Source organism: Bos taurus, chromosome 27, assembly GCF_002263795.3.
Source record: "Bos taurus isolate L1 Dominette 01449 registration number 42190680 breed Hereford chromosome 27, ARS-UCD2.0, whole genome shotgun sequence".
Lineage (NCBI taxonomy): Eukaryota > Metazoa > Chordata > Mammalia > Artiodactyla > Bovidae > Bos > Bos taurus.
The window spans coordinates 34230770-34249600 of NC_037354.1; the positions used below are offsets into that span (position 1 = coordinate 34230770).

General features: G+C 37.1%; 2 protein-coding genes across 5 annotated transcripts in view; both read left to right on the forward strand.

The window, feature by feature from the left end:
• ADAM9 (ADAM metallopeptidase domain 9) overlaps nt 1-11733 on the forward strand; it is a 90242-nt gene extending 78509 nt beyond the window's left edge. Inside the window, 4 exon segments of the mRNA NM_001192818.3 lie at nt 3331-3472; nt 5122-5209; nt 8623-8690; nt 10254-11733. Coding sequence (NP_001179747.2) covers nt 3331-3472; nt 5122-5209; nt 8623-8690; nt 10254-10353 — 398 coding nt within the window. The 3' untranslated portion in view covers nt 10354-11733.
• Nucleotides 11734-15357: 3624 nt separating this feature from the next.
• Nucleotides 15358-18831, forward strand: part of ADAM32 (ADAM metallopeptidase domain 32) — a 174065-nt gene continuing 170591 nt past the window's right edge. For 2 of the 4 annotated variants that reach the window (XR_003032923.2, XM_059882234.1), the window contains exon 1: nt 15359-15503. Coding sequence is in view for 3 of the 4 variants with exons in the window: in XM_059882234.1 (XP_059738217.1) it covers nt 15446-15503 (58 nt within the window). In the remaining variant the exon portion in view is untranslated. 4 annotated transcript variants of the gene reach the window in all.

The window sequence follows — 18831 nt, forward strand, 5'->3', positions numbered from 1 at the left end:
GTTCAATCTTTACGCTAGCTTCTTGAACATGTAGAATACAGTTATAGTAATATCTAATGTCTTTGTCTACTAATTCTGTCACCTGTATCATTTATTAGTTTTTATGAATTAATCTCCTCATTTGGGTCATATTTTTTCTGCTTCTTTGCATGCCTTGTAACTTTTTTACTGAATTCCAGAAACTGTGAATTTTGCCTGTTGGATATTAGGTATTTTTGGATTTCTGCTGATGAACTTTGGATGTAAGCTTAAGTTACCCGGATGTAATATGGTCCTTTAGAACCTTTTTTAAAGCTCTTTTGGGGGGGACCTGAGCAGCATTTAGCCTCGGATTGATTTTACCACATTACTGAGGCAAACCCTTTCTGTTTATTCTATTCAATGCTGTTAACTATGAAGTTTTCCACTAAAAGTGGTAGGAACAGGCATTCTTTCTAGTCCTGTGTGAGTTGTGTGTGGGCTTTGTTCCCATTAATCCTTTCAGGTGATTCTTTCTCTGGCTTCAGGTGATTTCCTTACATGCATACATTGATCAGTTCTCAACTGAGTATCTGAGGGGAACCCTCTGCAGATCTTTCAAGTTTTGTCTGTGCAGCTTTCTCCCTTCTGGTACTTTGCCTGTGAACTCTAGTTATCTTGACTTCTTCCTCAACCAGAATCCTTTCTTCACCTCAAGGAAACCACTGGAGTTTGCTTAGGTTCCCACACCCCTCATCACAATCTGTTAACTTTCCCTAGGCAGCAAACTGGGGCAATTGTAGAGCTCACCTTGTAAAGCTCTAAGGGATCACTGCTCTTCATTGCCATATGTCCAGTGTTGTGAAAACCATTGCTTTAAGTATTTTGCCTGGTTTTCTGGTTGCTATAGCTAGCAGGATAAATCTGGCCCGTGTTACCCCATTTTGGCTAGAAGTGGAAGTCAGAACTATACATTTTAATTCATTGATGGATTGTGTCATAACTTGACTTAGCTGTTATCTAATTATTTGACATTTAGGTTGTCTCTAAGTTCTTGATATGCACTGATGACATTGTAGTGTACATCTTAATACACATTTTTCCCAACTGAAGCATAAATTGCCATAATGAGATTATTAGATTGAAGGGTATAATCCTTTTTATGGTTCTTGATAAAAATTCCAAATGAGCTTGTGTAATGCCACTGACAGTATGAAGGTGCCAATTTTAATATAACCTGGCCAATGTTGCTTTAAATTTTGTCTTTTTCTTATTAGGTATAAAATGATATATCAAACTGGCTTTAAGTTTTCATATTTTTATTTTTAATTGTGTTGAGTATTTTATGTAGTTTCATATAACTTTTAAAACAAAGTTTTGGTACTTCTACAAATTTAAAATTAGGATTATTTTATAGTTTACCACTTAACGTTCATACTTACTATACTCTTTCACTAAAGAACGTGAAGCAGACAAAATTAATGTTAACTAATGAATTTTTAAAATTATAAGACTTAAAATCCATAAGCCACAAAAAATAAGATTGATAAATTTAGCTACCTTGGAATAATAAAATTATGCATGAAGAAAAGCATTGTACCATAAGACAAATGACAAAATGGGAAAAATATTGCCAATTTATCATAGACAAAACTTTTCTCCCTAATAGATAAATGACTTTTAGAAACTGAGAAGAAAAAGAAATACAGTATAAATCATGGTACAAAAAGAGAAATCCAAATTAAAATCATATAAGTTTTCACCTGCGAGTTTGGCAAAAATGCAGTAGTTTGACTCTATGGGTGAGGTTGTGAGGAATTCTTGTGCATTGCTGGCTAGCATGCTAACTTTTTAAGAAAATTTATTTTATTGAAATATAGTTGATTTACAATGTTGTGTTAATTTCTGCTATACAACAAAGTGATTCACTTATACATATATAAATACATGCATTCTTTTTATGTTCTTTTCCATTGTAATTTATCACAGGATATTGAATATAGTTTCCTGTGTTATAGTTCAGTTCAGTCGCTCAGTTGTGTCCGACTTGTTGTAACCCCATGGTCTGCAGCATGCCAGGCTTCCCTGTCCATCACCAGCTCCTGGAGCTTGCTCAAACTCATGTCTATTGAGTTGGTGATGCCACCAAACCATCTTCCTCTGTCGTCCCCTTCTCCTCCTGCCTCAGTCTTTCCCAGTGTCAGGGTCTTTTCTAATTAGTCAGCTCTTTGCATCAGGTGGCCAAAGTATTGGTGTTATATAGAAGGACCTTGTTTATTCAGTGTATATATAATAGCTTGCATCTGCTAATCCCAAACTCCCAATCCATTCCTCCCCCTCCTCCTATCCCTCTTGGCAACCAGAAGTCTGTTCTTTGTGTCTGTGAGTGAGTCTCTTTCTGTTTTGTAGATAAGTTCATTTCTGTTATATTTTAGTTTCCACATATAAGTGATACCATATGGTATTTGACTTTCTCTTTCTGACTTACTTCACTTAGTGTGATAATCTCTAGGTCCATCCAGGTTGCTGCAAATGGCATTATTTCATTCTGTTTTATAGCTAAGTTGTATTCCATGGTTTTTAAGTACACATCTTACTTATCCATTCATCTGTCAGTGAACGTTTAGGTTGTTTCCATGTCTTGGCTGTTGTGAATAAAGCTGTTAAGAATATAGGGGTGCAGGTACCTTTTTGAATTATAGTTTTGTTTGGATATATGGTGTGCTAACTTGTAACTACCACTGTGGTAGACAAGTTGATAACGCCTTTAAAAAACAAGTGCATTTACCCTCTGATACGTCAGTTCTACTTTTGGGAATTTATTCTATAGGTACATCTATGTGATATGACATGTATACAAGGCTATTCATTGTAATATGTTTTTGTAATAGCAAAGATTGGAAGAATGAAAGTATTAGTGGGTACTTACTGACTGAATAAACTATAGGGCATCCTTGCAATGGAGTTTTGTATAGCTATACAGAAAAAGAGGTGGTGCTCTGTGTATGGTTTGGGAAGATACATAGTATGGCTAAGTGAAAAAATAACACGTGTAATGGCATTTATGTCATGCTACCTTTTGTGTAAGAAAGGTTTGCAATAAAACATATTTTGTTCTTGCTTATCTTTGCATGAAGAAACACTATAATATTATAGAAGAAATTAATAAAAGTGGTTACCTTTAGGAAGGCAGAAATGAAGTGGGTAAGCAGGAGGAGTCAATAAAACTTTTCAGTATTTTTCAGTTGAAAATCAGTGTGACTTTTGAACAATGTGAAAATGAATGTAAAATATATCATCATCTAGTATATTTTAGTTAATACAAATTAACTTCTAATTTAATTATCATTAATATAAACTCCTTCTCTCTAGAAAACAATGCTGCCTTGAGGGACGGACTCCTGGTATTCTTCTTCCTAATTCTTCCTCTTACTGTATTGGCTGTTTTTGTCTTCATTAAGAGAGACCAGCTACGGAAAAGCTGCTGCAGAAGGAAGAGATCACAGACAAATGAGTACTTAGATTATTTTTCTTTTAAATTCTAAGTAATTTAATTATGTATGATGATAATCATATCATAGAAGATAGTTTAAAACTAGCATTCTAGTTTATCTCTGTATTCCTTGGCATGATGAGCAGGAATTAAAGGGTAAGTGGTGACTCAGCCACCTCTTATAATGGTGAGGGAAAAGGCTTATGATGACACCAACCTGTATACTACTGAAAATGGCCCCTAGGCTTCATTTTACTTTACTTTGATTTCTGGTAGTGGGGTAAGTAGAATTTGGGACTGCAACTTCTGATTTGCATGCCATTAAAATTTTTCCTTCCTGTCTATTTCCAGTATCAGTTCTCCTAGAAGTATTCTTCAAGTCTGTTTTGAAAACAGATTTTATGTATCATCAGCTTTTAAGAAATAATCTTTGATGGAAGAAAGGGTTGTCATAATTCAGACACCTGACATTTCTAGTCTACATGTTGGACTCTTGTACTGCTGTCTCTCACCAATCATTTCTAATACGTTGGCATTGGAATGTAGCATGTGTTAGCATGGACCTTGTAGTCAGACCTAAGTGCAAGTTCTAGCAAAGCTATCATTTGCTAGAATTATGAACAGAAATAATAAGTATCTAAGCCTTGGTTACATCCTCTACAATGAGAATAATAATATTACCTATCTCTGGAGGGCTTCATGTGAAGATTAAATAAGGAAATATTAACAAATAAAACCCATAGCACAATGCAGTTATTTAATAGCTAGTTTTTATTATTGTAATGTTTCCAAAATGTTCATATCTTGCCTGGAATGCTCACTTTTACTTCATTGCCCTATTTCTCACTTACCTCACTTAAAAACTGCATAATATTTTCCTAGAGAATCCTCATGTTAACTTTATTTTTTTAATGTGTTCTAAAACAGATATAGATTTCTTTTTGTTTTTAAAATATAGTTTATTGAGACATAAGCCTCTACCCCCTTTTTTTTTAGCACACTGAGTGGTTTGGCAGGATCTTGATTCTCTAAGCAGGGATTGAACCTGGGCCCCTGGCAATGAACGCACCAAGTCCTAACCACTGGATTGCCAGGGACTTCCCCAGATTTATCTTTCTATCCTTTCTTTCTCTTAACTTTCTTTCACACTTCACACTGACCAATCCATGTAGATAATTCCCCAGTCTGCATCTCTGAAATTTTAGTTTCATAGCAATAGCTGTCTCCTGTACATAGCTTACTTACTATCCTTTTGGCAATGTCTAACTCTTATGTGACATCTTTCCAGCCAGCTTGTTTTGCTTCTCTTGGACTTCCTAATATTCAGAGTGACTACTTTAGACCTAAGAATATTATTTTACTAGTCTCTGATTTCAGGAAGACTTGAGGAGTTTGAGAACACTGGCCTGATTGTCTAAATTATTTCTTAGTATTTCAGTTTATTTAATTGTAAAATGAGATTAATAAAACTTTCTAGTACTCTAAGGATTAAAACTGGGTGAGAACTGTTAAAAATGCCATACAAATTTTAGCTGTCATCATGATCTTATCCACCACCACTACCAGTATCATTCTTCTGTATTTGGGAAAATACAAGTCTGTATATTAATGCTATGTCATGTAGAAATGTCTTAATCTTAATTTAGCTCAAAAGTATTTGTATCTTTCAGATCAGGTGGCAAAAATCAAGCAAAAGATTCTAGACAGCCAGCGAGTGTTCCTAGACCTGTTTCTTCAGTGATTCCTCCCAGAAACGTTGTAAGTTTAAATGAAAAATTCTTTTCCTCTATTATATTATGGTACCACACTTTTAGGGCTTCCCTGGTAGCTCAGCTGGTAAAAAATCTGCTTGCAATGCGGGAGACATGGGTTTAATCCCTGGGTTGGGAAGATCCCTTGAGGAGGGCATGGCAACCCACTCCAGTATTCTTGCCTGGAGAATCTCCATGGATAGAGGAGCCTGGCCGGCTACATTCCATGGGGTTGCAGAGTCGGACATGACTGAGCAACTGAGTGCAGCACATCACATTTTTAAAGCTTAAAAAATTGTTACATAATATCCCAGGTGGTGCAGTGGTAAAGAATCTGCCTGCCAGTGCAGGAGACACAGCAGAGTTGGGTTTGATTCCCTGGGTCAGGAAGATCTCCTGGAGTAGGAGATGGCAGCCCACTCAGTATTCTTGCCTGGAGAGCCTGGAGGGTTACAGTCCGTGGGATTGCAAGGAGTTGGACACAACTGAGTGACTGAGCATGCACACATAGGAATAAACATAGATATTTTCCAAAGAATTTAGGAGTGTGGTCTGCAGATGGCCGCTGGGTTAGTTAATGGAATAGCACTAGGGTCCCTGGCTTAGAGGAGATGGGAGGAAAACTAGACATTGAGAATGTCTTGCCTTGAAACCAAGCCTAGAAAATGACCTGGGTTTTATGCTGTCACTCTTTTTTCCTATGTCTGCTATCTTTCTGTTTTCAATACCTGGCTTCCCCAGGGCATCTAACTAAAGATCTGGGGCTGAGCTCCTGGAATCTTGTCTAGTTGTCTCAGCAATGGGACCAGCAATCACTGTCCTTTGGAGTGTATTAGGGAGTACTGGGATAATAATATACTTTTTCTAACATGCATATATCCCTAAGAAATAACAAAATATTGCTTTATCTGCTTTTAAATGTTATATAATGTTGTGTTTGCTGTCTTACATATGTATCTGCATCATGCTTTTCCCCCTTAACATTGCTTTGTGGTTTATCTCTATCAGTAGATGTAGCTCTAATGCATTCATTTTCACTGTTGATATTATATTACATAAACTCCACACAGTTTAAAAATCCATTTTTCTTTTACCAGTTTCCAATTGTTCATTGTTACAAATAAAGCTGAGATGAGCATTCTGTATGTTACTCATGCATATGTGTGAGTTCTAGGGTGGTACTTGTATAGTGGTTGCTATCCACATGTGGCTATTTAAATTTTATGTTATATTAAATAAAATTAAGAATTCTATTCCTCACTGACATTTTAGATGCTCAATAGATCACCTGTGGCCACTGTTGTAGGGGCACCATAGGCATAGAATGTTTCCATCATTACAGAAAATTCTATTAGAGAATCTCTATATTCTGTTAGAGAATTTGGTACATCTGATATAGGGATATACCAAAGTTAAATTGCTGGGTTGAAAGATATTTGAATATTTACTTGAAAATGTCAAATTGTTTTCCAAAAGGATTATACCATTGGGTGATTGCATTGTCAGTGGTGTATGAGCATTCCTGTCAAAGTAAATTTTGGCAGCATTTGGAACTGTCAAACTTTTAAAGTCTTTCCAATTACAAGGAGGTTAAATGATTAGATATCCTTCTAAAATGGAAGGATATGTATGGAATCTCCCTGTTCTTCTCCCTTTCCTTATATAAAAAAGAAACAAATTGTTATGCCCTTTTCCCTTAACCATAAGTCTTGGGGATTTTTCCATATTTCTACATATATAGGATGATCACACAGTCCCTACATATACAAGTTAGAAATTATGTAGTATATAATTTTTTGTCTTTGACATTTTTTTTCCCTTTTCTATTGTGGTAAAATATACATGTGATAAAAGTTGCCATTTTGACCATTTTTAAATATACAATTCAGTGGCATTAATTACATACACAGTGTTGTGTAATCATCACTGCTATTTCTGAAACTTTTTCTTTACCCCAGACAGAAACTCTGAACCCGTGAAGCAGTAATTCCCCATGCCCGATGACCCTGCTGTTCTACTTTTTAAAAATTGAGATTAAATAGACATATCACAGGCTTCCTTTGTGGCTCAGCTGATAAAGAATCTGCCTGCAATGCAGGAGACCTGGGTTTGATCCTTGGGTTGGGAACATCCCCTGGAGAAGGGAAAGGCTGCTGCTGCTGCTGCTGCTAAGTTGCTTCAGTCGTGTCCGACTCTGTGCGATCCCTACCCACTCTAGTATTCTGGCCTGGAGAATTCCATGGACTGTATAGTCCAGGGGGTTGCAAAGGGTTGAACACAACTGAGTGCCTTTCACTTTCACTTTCAGACATATCACGTTATATAAGTTTCAGGTGTACAACGTGGTTCAATATTTGTACACAGTATGAAATGAGCACCACAGTAAGTTACACATTTTTTCCCCTTGTGATGAGAACTTTTAAGGTTTACACGCTTAGCAGTTTTCAAATATGCAATGAAGTATTATTACCTGTAGTCACCATGGTGTACCTTACATCCCTATGACTTATTTTATAACTGGAAATTATTATCTTTAACCACCTTCATCTGTTTTTACCCATTTCCCTCTCTGCCCTCTGTCGTCCCAATCTATTCTCTGTATCTAAGCATTTGGGTTTTTTTGTTTATTTTTAGAGTCCACATATAAGTGAGATCATACAATATTTGTCCTTCTCTGTCTGACTCATTTCACTTAGCTTGAATGCCTGTAGTCCATCCATGTTGTCACAAATGGCAAGATGGCGTTTTGTTTGGTGGTTGAATAATATTCGTGCATATGTACATGTGTTTGCCACAGATGGACCCTTAGACTCTTCCATATATTGGCTATCATAATTAATGCTGCAATGAACATGGGGTGCAGATAATTATACAAGTCAGTGTTCCATTTTCTTTGGGTAAATACTCAGAAGTAGAATTACTGGATCATATGGTAGTCATGTTTTTAATATTTTGAGGAACCTCCATACTGTTTTCTATGGTAGCTGTACCAATTTATATTCACATCAACAGTGCACAAAAGTTCCCTGTTTTCCACATCGAAATCAAGGGTATTTGAAAATTAATGCTATTTACAGTACTAGTTAGGTACTGTGTACGTTTGGCAATACATTTTTGGAAGGTTTTATTTAAAATATATTGACCTAGGAAATATTAATATGTTACCTTTTAACTAATGGAGTTGATCAGGGCCAAGATAATACTTTGTTATTATTGAATTTAAAAACTATAGCTTAAAAGGATTAAATATTCCACACTCAGTAGCAAAGATATGTTGAATACGCAAAATATTTTAAATGTTAAGATTATAAGTCATCTATTCATTGATTTTTAAATAGATTATTTTTATGTGGAAAATAACCTATATAGAAAATATATTGATGAGTGCATTGTGGTAATAACTTTTTTTTTTCTTTTTAGCCTGTACAAACAAACAGATTTCCAGTACCAACTTACGGAGCCAGGCAGCCTCAGCAGTACCCATCAAGGTCTGAAGTGAATTCACTTAGATTACTTGACCAGGATAGAACCCAGGGTTAATGTTTCAATAGTTCCCTTGTATTTTAATGTAATTTAAGACATGGTATTTATTGCCAACAGTATAGATAAAGCACAGTTTGCAGAAAAGTTTTTAAGAGGTTTTATTTTTGTCATATTAATGAAGTGTCAGAATGAAATTTTAAAGAGGCCCCAACAAGACACTGAACAGCTGCTGTAGCCTCTGGTATCCATAAGATTCAGAAGCAAGGACCTTTATAATAACCAGCAATGGCGAATCACATAGGTTTGACTAGACCTCCCATTAGGAACAGCTAGAAAAGCTAGACAATATAAGAAAATATGAAGGCATCAGAAAACTACTAAAGAAATGAAGGATTATTTTTTAAGGTCCAGGAGAGGAAGGTATTCCACAGCTGAGGATGACCTCAGCTGTGGGGACCATTTTTCTGTCCTAGATTGTGTCTACCTATTCTGCATGGGCGAGGATAGAAAGCTGAGGAGAGCTTTCAACAAACTAGGGCTGAGAGGACAAAAACTGGAGCCCTGCCAGGGAGATGGTACCCTAGCAAATATCCCAGGCTTTGTGTTGGGACCCAGGGGCAAGGGTGAATCAGACCCTCGACTTATTTCCTACAGGTTTGGTTGTTTTCTTTCACTGTTTGCCTCCAATTTAAAATAGCATAATTGGTAAAGAATCCTGCAGTGCAGGAGACGCTGGTTTGATTCCTGGGTCATGAAGATCCACTGGAGAAGGGATGGGCTACCCATTCCAGTATTCTTGGCCTTCCCTGGTGGCTCAGCTGGTAAAGAATCAGCCTGCAATGCAGGAGACCTGGGTTCGATCCCTGGGTTGGGAAGATCCCCTGGAGAAGAGAAAGGCTACCCACTCCAGGATTCTGGCCTGGAGAATTCCATGGACTCTATAGTCCATGGGTTGCAAAGAGTTGGATATGACTGAGCAACTTTCACTTTCACTATCTCAATTTACAAAGCTAGACATACAAGAAAAGAAAATGTGACTAAAACCAAGAAAATGTACTCAGAGGGTATCCAGTTAATAGAGTTTATTAGGTACAGACTTTAAAGTAGCTATGATGATCATATCACAGAATTAATAGTCAAGTTTGAGAATTTCACACAGAACTAGATGTACTGAACTTAAAAACCTAAAAAAATAAATCAAATGGAAATTCTAGAACTGAAAAGCACAAGAAAAATGAAGGACTCAATGTATGGGCTTAGCATCAACAAGAAAGGAGAAGATTTTATTATAAACATTGCATAAAATACTTCTTACCCCTCCCTACCCCCCCAAAAGTCCTTCAAATTATGATTGAATTGCACACTGAGTAGTGTCCTCCAGTATAATCTTTATTATGCAATAAGAATGCACTGAAATCCAAGTGAACATCAGGAGAAGAATATATAAATTGTGAAACAGATGCTCACCAGGCAAAATTCAGTGATGGTTTTAAGAATGGCGTTATGAATGTAGCTTTATTTCATTCAGTTGAGACATATGATTAACTGTCTTTTTTACCTCTTCACAGGCCACCTCCACCACAGCCCAAAGAATCATTTCAGGGAAATTTAGTTCCAGCTCGTCCTGCTCCTCCGCCTCCACCTCCTTTATATAGTTCCCTCACTTGATTTTTTTTTTTTAGCCTTTCATTTTGCAGACATCTTCAGGGAACTGAGCTAATACTTTTTTTTTTCCTGATATTTTCTTGAAAAGCCTTTCTTCCTGCTGCAATTATGAATGAAAAACAAAATACCACAAAACAGACTTTATTAATACAGAAAAACAGAACTTGAGTAGTGGGAAATGAGAAATAGAAGAAATGCAGTAAAGCCAGGGAATTCAGAATAACATTTTCATTTCCATTACTGAATACATTTTATTCAGTCATCTGTGAGGTTAATGTACCTGACATGAATTATGTTATTTTGAACATGTTATTATAATGATTTTCAAATTAACTGTATTGTTTCAAGTTTTGTCATTATGTGCTTAAATGTAACTCTAAATTTTGACCTTAGTTATCATTAGTGTAGTTTCTTGTTGAACATGTAATAATCTAATACCTGTGAAAACTAATTAGCTGCCAATTAATATTTAATATTTTTAATCTTGCACAGACTAATAATCATCATACATTAGAATTTTGTGTATCTCATTCATTACATGAATAAAGGAATACTCTATTCAGAAGAATGCACAAAATACACAATTAAGATATCATAATACTATTTAAAAAGTACAAAAACACACTAAAAGTGTGTATGTGTATACATACACACAGTTGTTATCTTCCATTTTTATGAACATTCTATGGATAAATGCTTCTATGGATTCTATGGACAATGGATTCCATGGATCTATCTATGGATAATGAATATTAGCCAAGTTAATTTAAAAATAGAATTTCTATTGTGAATCATGTTAAAACACAGCATCCTTTTACAGTAGCATCATTTTAAATAAATTATAAACTTTAAGGTACGAAGTATTTAATAGAACTAATCAGATATGCTGTTGATTCATAGCTGTAATAAAAAGCAGGAGCAATTATAATATCTTCAATCAATTGAGTTATCATAAAACCACTTGAGAATCTCATGAGCACTTTAAGTCCAAAATCTGAAACTTCAAAGATTGCTATTAATATACTTTTGAATGTTTACATTTACTAAGGTGTGCTTGATAATGTCTCTGTTGATTCTAATATTTTTCAAGAAATTAGGCTGGAGAAATAAAGAGAAGTGTTTTTAGATAAGTGCAAGAAAACTAGTGGTATCTGCGAATTGTTGTCTCAGCTGTGATAAAAAGTGAATTTTTACTATGGAAGAAATGGTATGAATGATGAAAATTTAAGCACCTAAAATTTTTTCACAACCTTTCATAATAAAGTTTATTAATAAGTTTATTAACTGAATTTCTTTAGTTTTTTAAAAAATTTTTGGTTTGTGTATATATATATATACATACAAACATAAGATTTACAATAAATAAAATACTTGAAATTCTGATTTGTGTTGTCCATTAACTTCTTAAATACTCAGCTATTTATAACCTTATTCATTAAAACATACTAGTTTTAGATAAAACTACTAGTCAAATGTTTATAGATACTATCTCACTAATTTTCAAGACTTCTGGCAAATTGTGAACAAAGGCTTTTGGTTTGAAAAAGCCTTGAAAAACAGATTGGTTTTGAAGAAGACACATATCTTAGTCCTCTGAAGATGGTACTTTATGTTAACAATCAGATATATAATAAAATTGTAAACAATCCCAAATAGTCTTCAATTTAATCTCTGAATGAATTAATATACAACTAAAATGTTTTGTGTTTGTCACTGATATAGTTCCACAAATTTTGCCATTGTAGTTCATATCACTGAAATTTTACAGTTAGTAAATATTAACACTGCAACTTAAAACTTTCTCAGGATTAAGTAATTCCTTGGATCTTTGAATGTTTAGGATTGTTTTTTTTTTTCTGGCTGCACCACAGGTCAGGTAGAATCTTAGCCCTCTGACCAGGGATCGAACCCATGCCCCCTGCAGGGGAAGCATGCAATCTTAATTGCTGGACCATGAGGGAATAAGCTATTCTAAAGGATTATTTGATCAGCCTGAACTTCTTTTGCTTTTATATGCATTTTTACATATTTTATATGCTTTTTTTTTTCCATGTAGGTTTGTCCTTGATTTATCTTGGATTGTTATTTTAAAAGTTGTAAAATCTCTTGGTCATAGATGCCACTTCAAAATTTGAAAATATTAAAGGTATTCTTTGCCATCTGCTAAAGATGTTTTAATAATCAAGGATAAATTATATGTAAGTTTGGTGTCACTGTATGGCTATGTTCACAGACTTATTATGTTGTTCAAGATACTACATTTTCCCTTTCTGTCAGGCAAATGCCTGGGTCTACTAACTATATGCTGCTAAGTCGCTTCAGTCGTGTCCGACTCTGTGCAACCCCATAGACGGCAGCCCACCAGGGTCCGCTGTCCCTGAGATTCTTCAGGCAAGAACACTGGAGTGGGTTGCCATTTCCTTCTCCAATGCATGAAAGTGAAAAGTAAAAGTGAAGTCGCTCAGTCGTGTCCGACTCTTAGCGACCCAATGGACTGCAGCCTACCAGGCTCCTCAGTCCATGGGATTTGCCAGGCAAGAATACTGGAGTGGGCTGCCATTTGCATTCTCCGACTAACTATATAGTTAAGCACAATCCAGGTTTTCTTAAGCACAGAACAGATTTTATAAAAGTCTATAAATGTTTACTGAAACTACTATCTTGCAGGTACCATATTAGATCATGTGACATATAAATTCTGGATAGGACATGCCTTCCATTATAGAGAGAGCCATATACATAAATAAGAATAAAGTCTGCTTTTTAAAAGATTTAAACAGGAAAGAGTAAGGAGGGGAAAACAAATGGGATACTGAAAATTCATTCAAAATATTTAGCGCCAATTAAGTCAAAGCATTTAGTATAACAGTTCTAATACTGTGAAGCGAGGTGAAACCAGCTTTTGGCTCAACTACACCCAAAAACTAAGATCATGGCATCTGGTCCCATTGCTTCATGGGAAATAGATGGGGAAACAGTGGAAACAGTGTCAGACTTTATTTTTCTGGGCTCCAAAATCACTGTAGATGGTGATTGCAGCCATGAAATTAAAAGACGCTTACTCCTTGGAAGGAAAGTTACGACCAACCTCGACAGCATATTCAAAAGCAGAGACATTACTTTGCCAACAAAGGTCCGTCTAGTCAAGGCTTTGGTTTTTCCTGTGGTCATGTATGGATGTGAGAGTTGGACTGTGAAGAAAGCTGAGCGCCAAAGAATTGATGCTTTTGAAATGTGGTGTTGGAGAAGACTCTTGAGAGTCCCTTGGACTGCAAGGAGATCCAACCAGTCCATTCTAAAGGAGATCAGCCCTGGGATTTCTTTGGAAGGAATGATGTTGAAGCTGAAACTCCAGTACTTTGGCCACCTGATGTGAAGAGTTGACTCATTGGAAAAGACTCTGATGCTGGGAGGGATTGGGGGCAGGAGGAGAAGGGGACGACAGAGGATGAGATGGCTGGATGGCATCACCGACTCGATGGACATGAGTTTGGGTGAACTGCGGGAGTTGGTGATGGACAGGGAGGCCTGGCGTGCTGCAATTCATGGGGTCGCAAAGAGTCGGACACGACTGAGCGACTGAACTGAACTGACACCCAAAAAGAAGTGTTTGTATAGCATTGGTTGTTTCTGTTGAGGTGCAAGTTAGTGTTTACTGTTGACCCTTGAACCACGTGGGTTTGAACTGCACAGATTCACTTACCAGTGGTTTTTTTTATTCCCAATAAAAATACTGTGACACTCTGTATCTGCAGGCTCGCATCCGTGGATTCAACTAACCGCAAGTGGCAAACCAGTTCAGTATCCATGGTTGGTTGAATCTTCAGAGATGGAAACCAGAGGGCCAATTTTGGGACTTGAGCATCTGGGCATTTTGGTATCCACCGGGGGTGCTGGAACCAATCTCCCCATGCATATAGAGAGGCCAACTGATTTTATTGCCATGTTTCTGCTCATTCTGTTCTTTTTCAGGCTGAAATAACCTTGTTGAAAGCCTTTGCGTCCATAAAATCGCATTTCCACTGTGAGTTTACATGCGGGGTTTTTCCAAGTGAATTTTCTGTTACCACCGGAGCTTTTCGTTTGTGTACCTGCCATTCTGTTAATTGATGTGAGAGACAACTCGTTCTTTGGGATTTGAAAAGAATTAAAAGATAGTGCATAGAGGTAGAGATTGGGTAGTGAGTCTGGGAGGGAGGAGGTCTTGCAGTCCAAGGTAAGAAGGCAATTTTCATTCAGGAAAGATCTGAAGTCGTAAGTGGTCCTAGCATAGGGGATGAGAGGAAAAGAGGCAGCAGCCCGAGCTACAAATTTAGAAAATTTTGAATACTCTGTTGTGGAATGTGGGTAGAATTTTCTACTGGAACATATGTACTGAAATTATGGGCAGGAATCTTGTCCATCTCTTTCATTACCTGAGTATTCATTGTATCCAGAAGTTAACTCAACAAGGGCAGGCCATTATATGAATTTTAGCCAATGGTCTGTGAACCACATGGAAAGTAGACGCAGCCTGGTTACAAGGTGTATTTGGGCAGTGGATATAGAAAGTGTCATGGCAGATGCTTTGTGACGATACCAAAACCTAGTCACTTCCCCCTTTTTTTGGAATTCTTTTTTTTTTTTTAATCTGCCCTTCTTAAAATTAAAAAACCCCGATTTTAGTAAATATGAATGCGTAACTCGTGTGTGTGCGCGCACAGTTTTATATCCTTTTTATCCAGCAAGTCGTGTCTGATAACAAAACAGCGGACAATAAATATGTTAGTCCTTTTAGGTCCATCCACAAGAAGCAAAAGGTTTGTGGGAGGACGATGACCGCGACGGAGAGGGCTGGGGTGATCTGGAACCTTCAGATAACTGGGGTTGGGGGTGGGGGCATCGGGCCGTCGAGAAGGGCGGGCTGTCCGCCAAAGAGCGCAACAGAGGCCAGAACGCAAGGACTGGAGAGCCGGCGCGCCCCTCGGGCGACTGGTGGGCGGGGCGCTGAGTACCCAGCTGTTGCGTAGGTAGTCTCGCGAGAACGCGGCTCACCGAAGGCCAACGGTCGAAGGGTTTAGTGTCCTCAAAAAAAAAAAAGCCCAGAAGTCACGCTATGATCCGCTTAATGATATTGCTAGCGGGTCTTCGTGGCTTGCTAACGTCAAGACCCGGTAAGCCCATGGATGCCCTGTGACTCCGGTGTGGGGAGTGAAAAGGTTTTTCTTTTCCTTCTTTACAGGCGTAACCTGCTTGGGTCACACTGTGCGGCACCTGGACACTTAAGTCCCTTTCCTCGTTTTTGGTTTCTTTTGCCCACCAGGGAACCGGGCTGTTTTTAGGCGCTGCGTAGTAATAGAGAAGGGACTCCTGAGAGAGGAAGGTGATTTTAATAAGCTCAAGGACAAATCTCTGATGCCCTGACTCTAAATCTGAATTGGGGGCCTCCCTTTTTTGTAGTTCTGTTACACACTACCTCAAAATTTCTTGCACTCAAAAGCACTCCAAAAACTTCATGAACTCAGACTCCAAAAAACTAATCTTCCTCAGATATCATCTGCTCCAGTAAAATAACTTGCCCTCTGTACAATAATAGTTTGTCCTGCAAAAAATGTATACAGAAAATGTATACATATACAAAAAAATGTCAGTTTTTGGAATTGTGCAAGATGGAGCCGCTTATGTCATGTCTACACTCTGGTCATCATGTTAACTTCTCCCGTGGTGGGAGTTTCAGGAACTACAAAACCACTCAAAGGATATTATCTACAGCTCAGAATATTATCTCTAGCTCTTGAAGAGGAACTGAAGGTCCTTGACCGTTTTTAATGGCCGAACTATTATTATTTTTTCTTGCTTGACTACTTTGCTTTTGTATTTCCAATCCCCCCCCCCCCCCCCCGATTAAATTTCTTCTTTGGCTACAGTTTTTCTGTAGACAAGAGGTAGGCAGAAGACATGGAAAAGGAAGACTGTCCTGGGAAGACTCATAGGGTCCTGCTCAGTGACAGTAATAGACCTATTATGTGTTAATGTAAGTAACACATTTAAAAATGAAAACTCTGTTTTCCAAAACAAAGAATTTAGAGTGGTGTTGTGAATCTGCTTAAAAGTTTTGGTTTAATAGATGACAGCTAGATTCTCAGATCTACTTCTGCATATTTGAAGTATATGTGGTTGGGAAAGGGAGAAGTATTTTATGAGCCTTTTCAGGTAGTTACCAGTATTCCCCTTTGGCTGCTATACCAAATACACACTTGATAAATGGTAAAGGTTAGTTACAACGTGGAATGAACTTTTCTTAATATGTTAAGATCCACTGGTCTATTTTGAACTTTAGTGGATATTTTACCCATTAAAAAATGTATTATCTTTGTTTTTAAATTATTTTAAATTGTAATAAAATATAAAAAACATAAAATTTGCCATCTTCAACCATTTAAAAAAATGAATGAACTTTATTTTTAGAGTGTTTTAGGTCCATAGCAAAACTGAAAGGTACAGAAATTTCCTATATACTCCCTGTCCCCACGTGTAGTCTCCGCTGTAGACATCCTGCAACCGCAGTCGTATATTTGTTACAATTTATGATCCCACACTGACACATCATTATCACCCCATATCTACAGTTTACCTAAGGGTTCACTTTTGATGTATATTCTATGGATTTTGACATATATATAATGACATATATCCACCAGAGTAGTTTCTCTCCCCTAAAAATCCCGTGTTTCACTGATTCAGCTCTCCCTTCCCTCTTAAGTCCTGACAACCACGGATCTTTTTACTATTTCCATCAGTTTTACCTTTTCCATAATGTCATATGGTTGAAATCTTACAGTTTGTTGCCCTTTCAGATTGACTTCTTTCACTTAGTAATATGCATTTATTGTTCTTTCATGTCTTCCTAGGGCTCTATAGCTTATTTCTTTGTAACACTGAGTGATATTCCATTGTCTGTATATACCAGTGTATTTATCCATTTACCTACTAAAAGACATCTTGGTTGCTTTTAAGATTTGATAGTAAATAATGAAGCTACTATAAATATCTGTGTACAAGTTTTTGTTTGGACATAAGATTTCAACTCCTTTTGGGTAAATACCAAGGAGTGCTTTTGCTGGATCATATAATAAGAATATATTTAGTTTTGTAAACTATCCTCCAAAGTGGCTATGCTATTTTATAGTCTCATCAGCAGTGAATGAAAATTCCTTCTCACATCTTTGCCAGCATTTTGTGTTGTCAGTGTTCTTCAGTTTGCCATTCTAATAGGTATAGAATGGTCATAATCTCTATGACTATATAATGTCATAGTCTCTAGTGACATATGATGTAGAACATTACTCTTCTTTTTATTTACCATCTATATATCTTCTTTGATGAGGTGTCCAAGTATTTTGCCCATTTTAAAGTTTTTTTTTTTTTTAATTACTGTTGAGCTTTAAGAGATCCTTGTATTTTTCTGGGCTCCAAAATCACTGCAGATGGTGACTGCAGCCATGAAATTAAAAGACGCTTACTCCTTGGAAGGAAAGTTATGACCAACCTAGATAGCATATTCAAAAACAGAGACATTACTCTGCCAACAAAGTTTCGTCTAGTCAAGGCTATGGTTTTTCCTGTGGTCGTGTATGGATGTGAGAGTTGGACTGTGAAGAAGGCTGAGCGCTGAAAAATTGATGCTTTTGAACTGTGGTGTTGGAGAAGACTCTTGAGAGTCCCTTGGACTGCAAGGAGATCCAACTGGTCCATTCTGAAGGAGATCAGCCCTGGGATTTCTTTGGAAGGAATGATGCTGAAGCTGAAACTCCAGTAGTTTGGCCACCTCATGCGAAGAGTTGACTCATTGGAAAAGACTCTGATGCTGGGAGGGATTGGGGGCAGGAGGAGAAGGGGATGACAGAGGATGAGATGGCTGGATGGCATCACTGACTCGATGGACGTGAGTCTGAGTGAACGCCGGGAGTTGGTGATGGACAGGGAGGCCTGGTGTGCTGTGATTCATGGGGTCGCAAAGAGTCGGACACGACTGAGTGACTGATCTGATCTGTATATTTTGGATAACAGTTTTTTTTATCATGTGTGACTTTTGAAGATGTTTTTCTCCTAGTTTGTAACTTCTCATTCTCTTGATGGTGTCTTTCACAGAGCAAAAGTTTTTAATTTTAATGAAGTCCAGTTTATCAATTATTTTCTCATGCATCATGTCTTTGGTGTTATATCTAAGAAGTCGTTGCCTTACCAATGATCATCTAGGTTCACTCTTACATTAAGCAGCTTTATAATTTTGCATTTTACATTTAGATCTATGATTCATTTCAGGTGTTAAAGCCTGTGTCTAGATTATTTGTTTTGCATTTTGAAATCCATTTGTTATAGTATTTTTTTAAGACTATCTTTGCTCCATTATGTTGTCTTTTCCTATGTCAGAGATCAATTGATTGTATTTATATAGGTACTTTTCTGGGATCTCTGTTCTGTTTGACCTTTTTGTGTGTT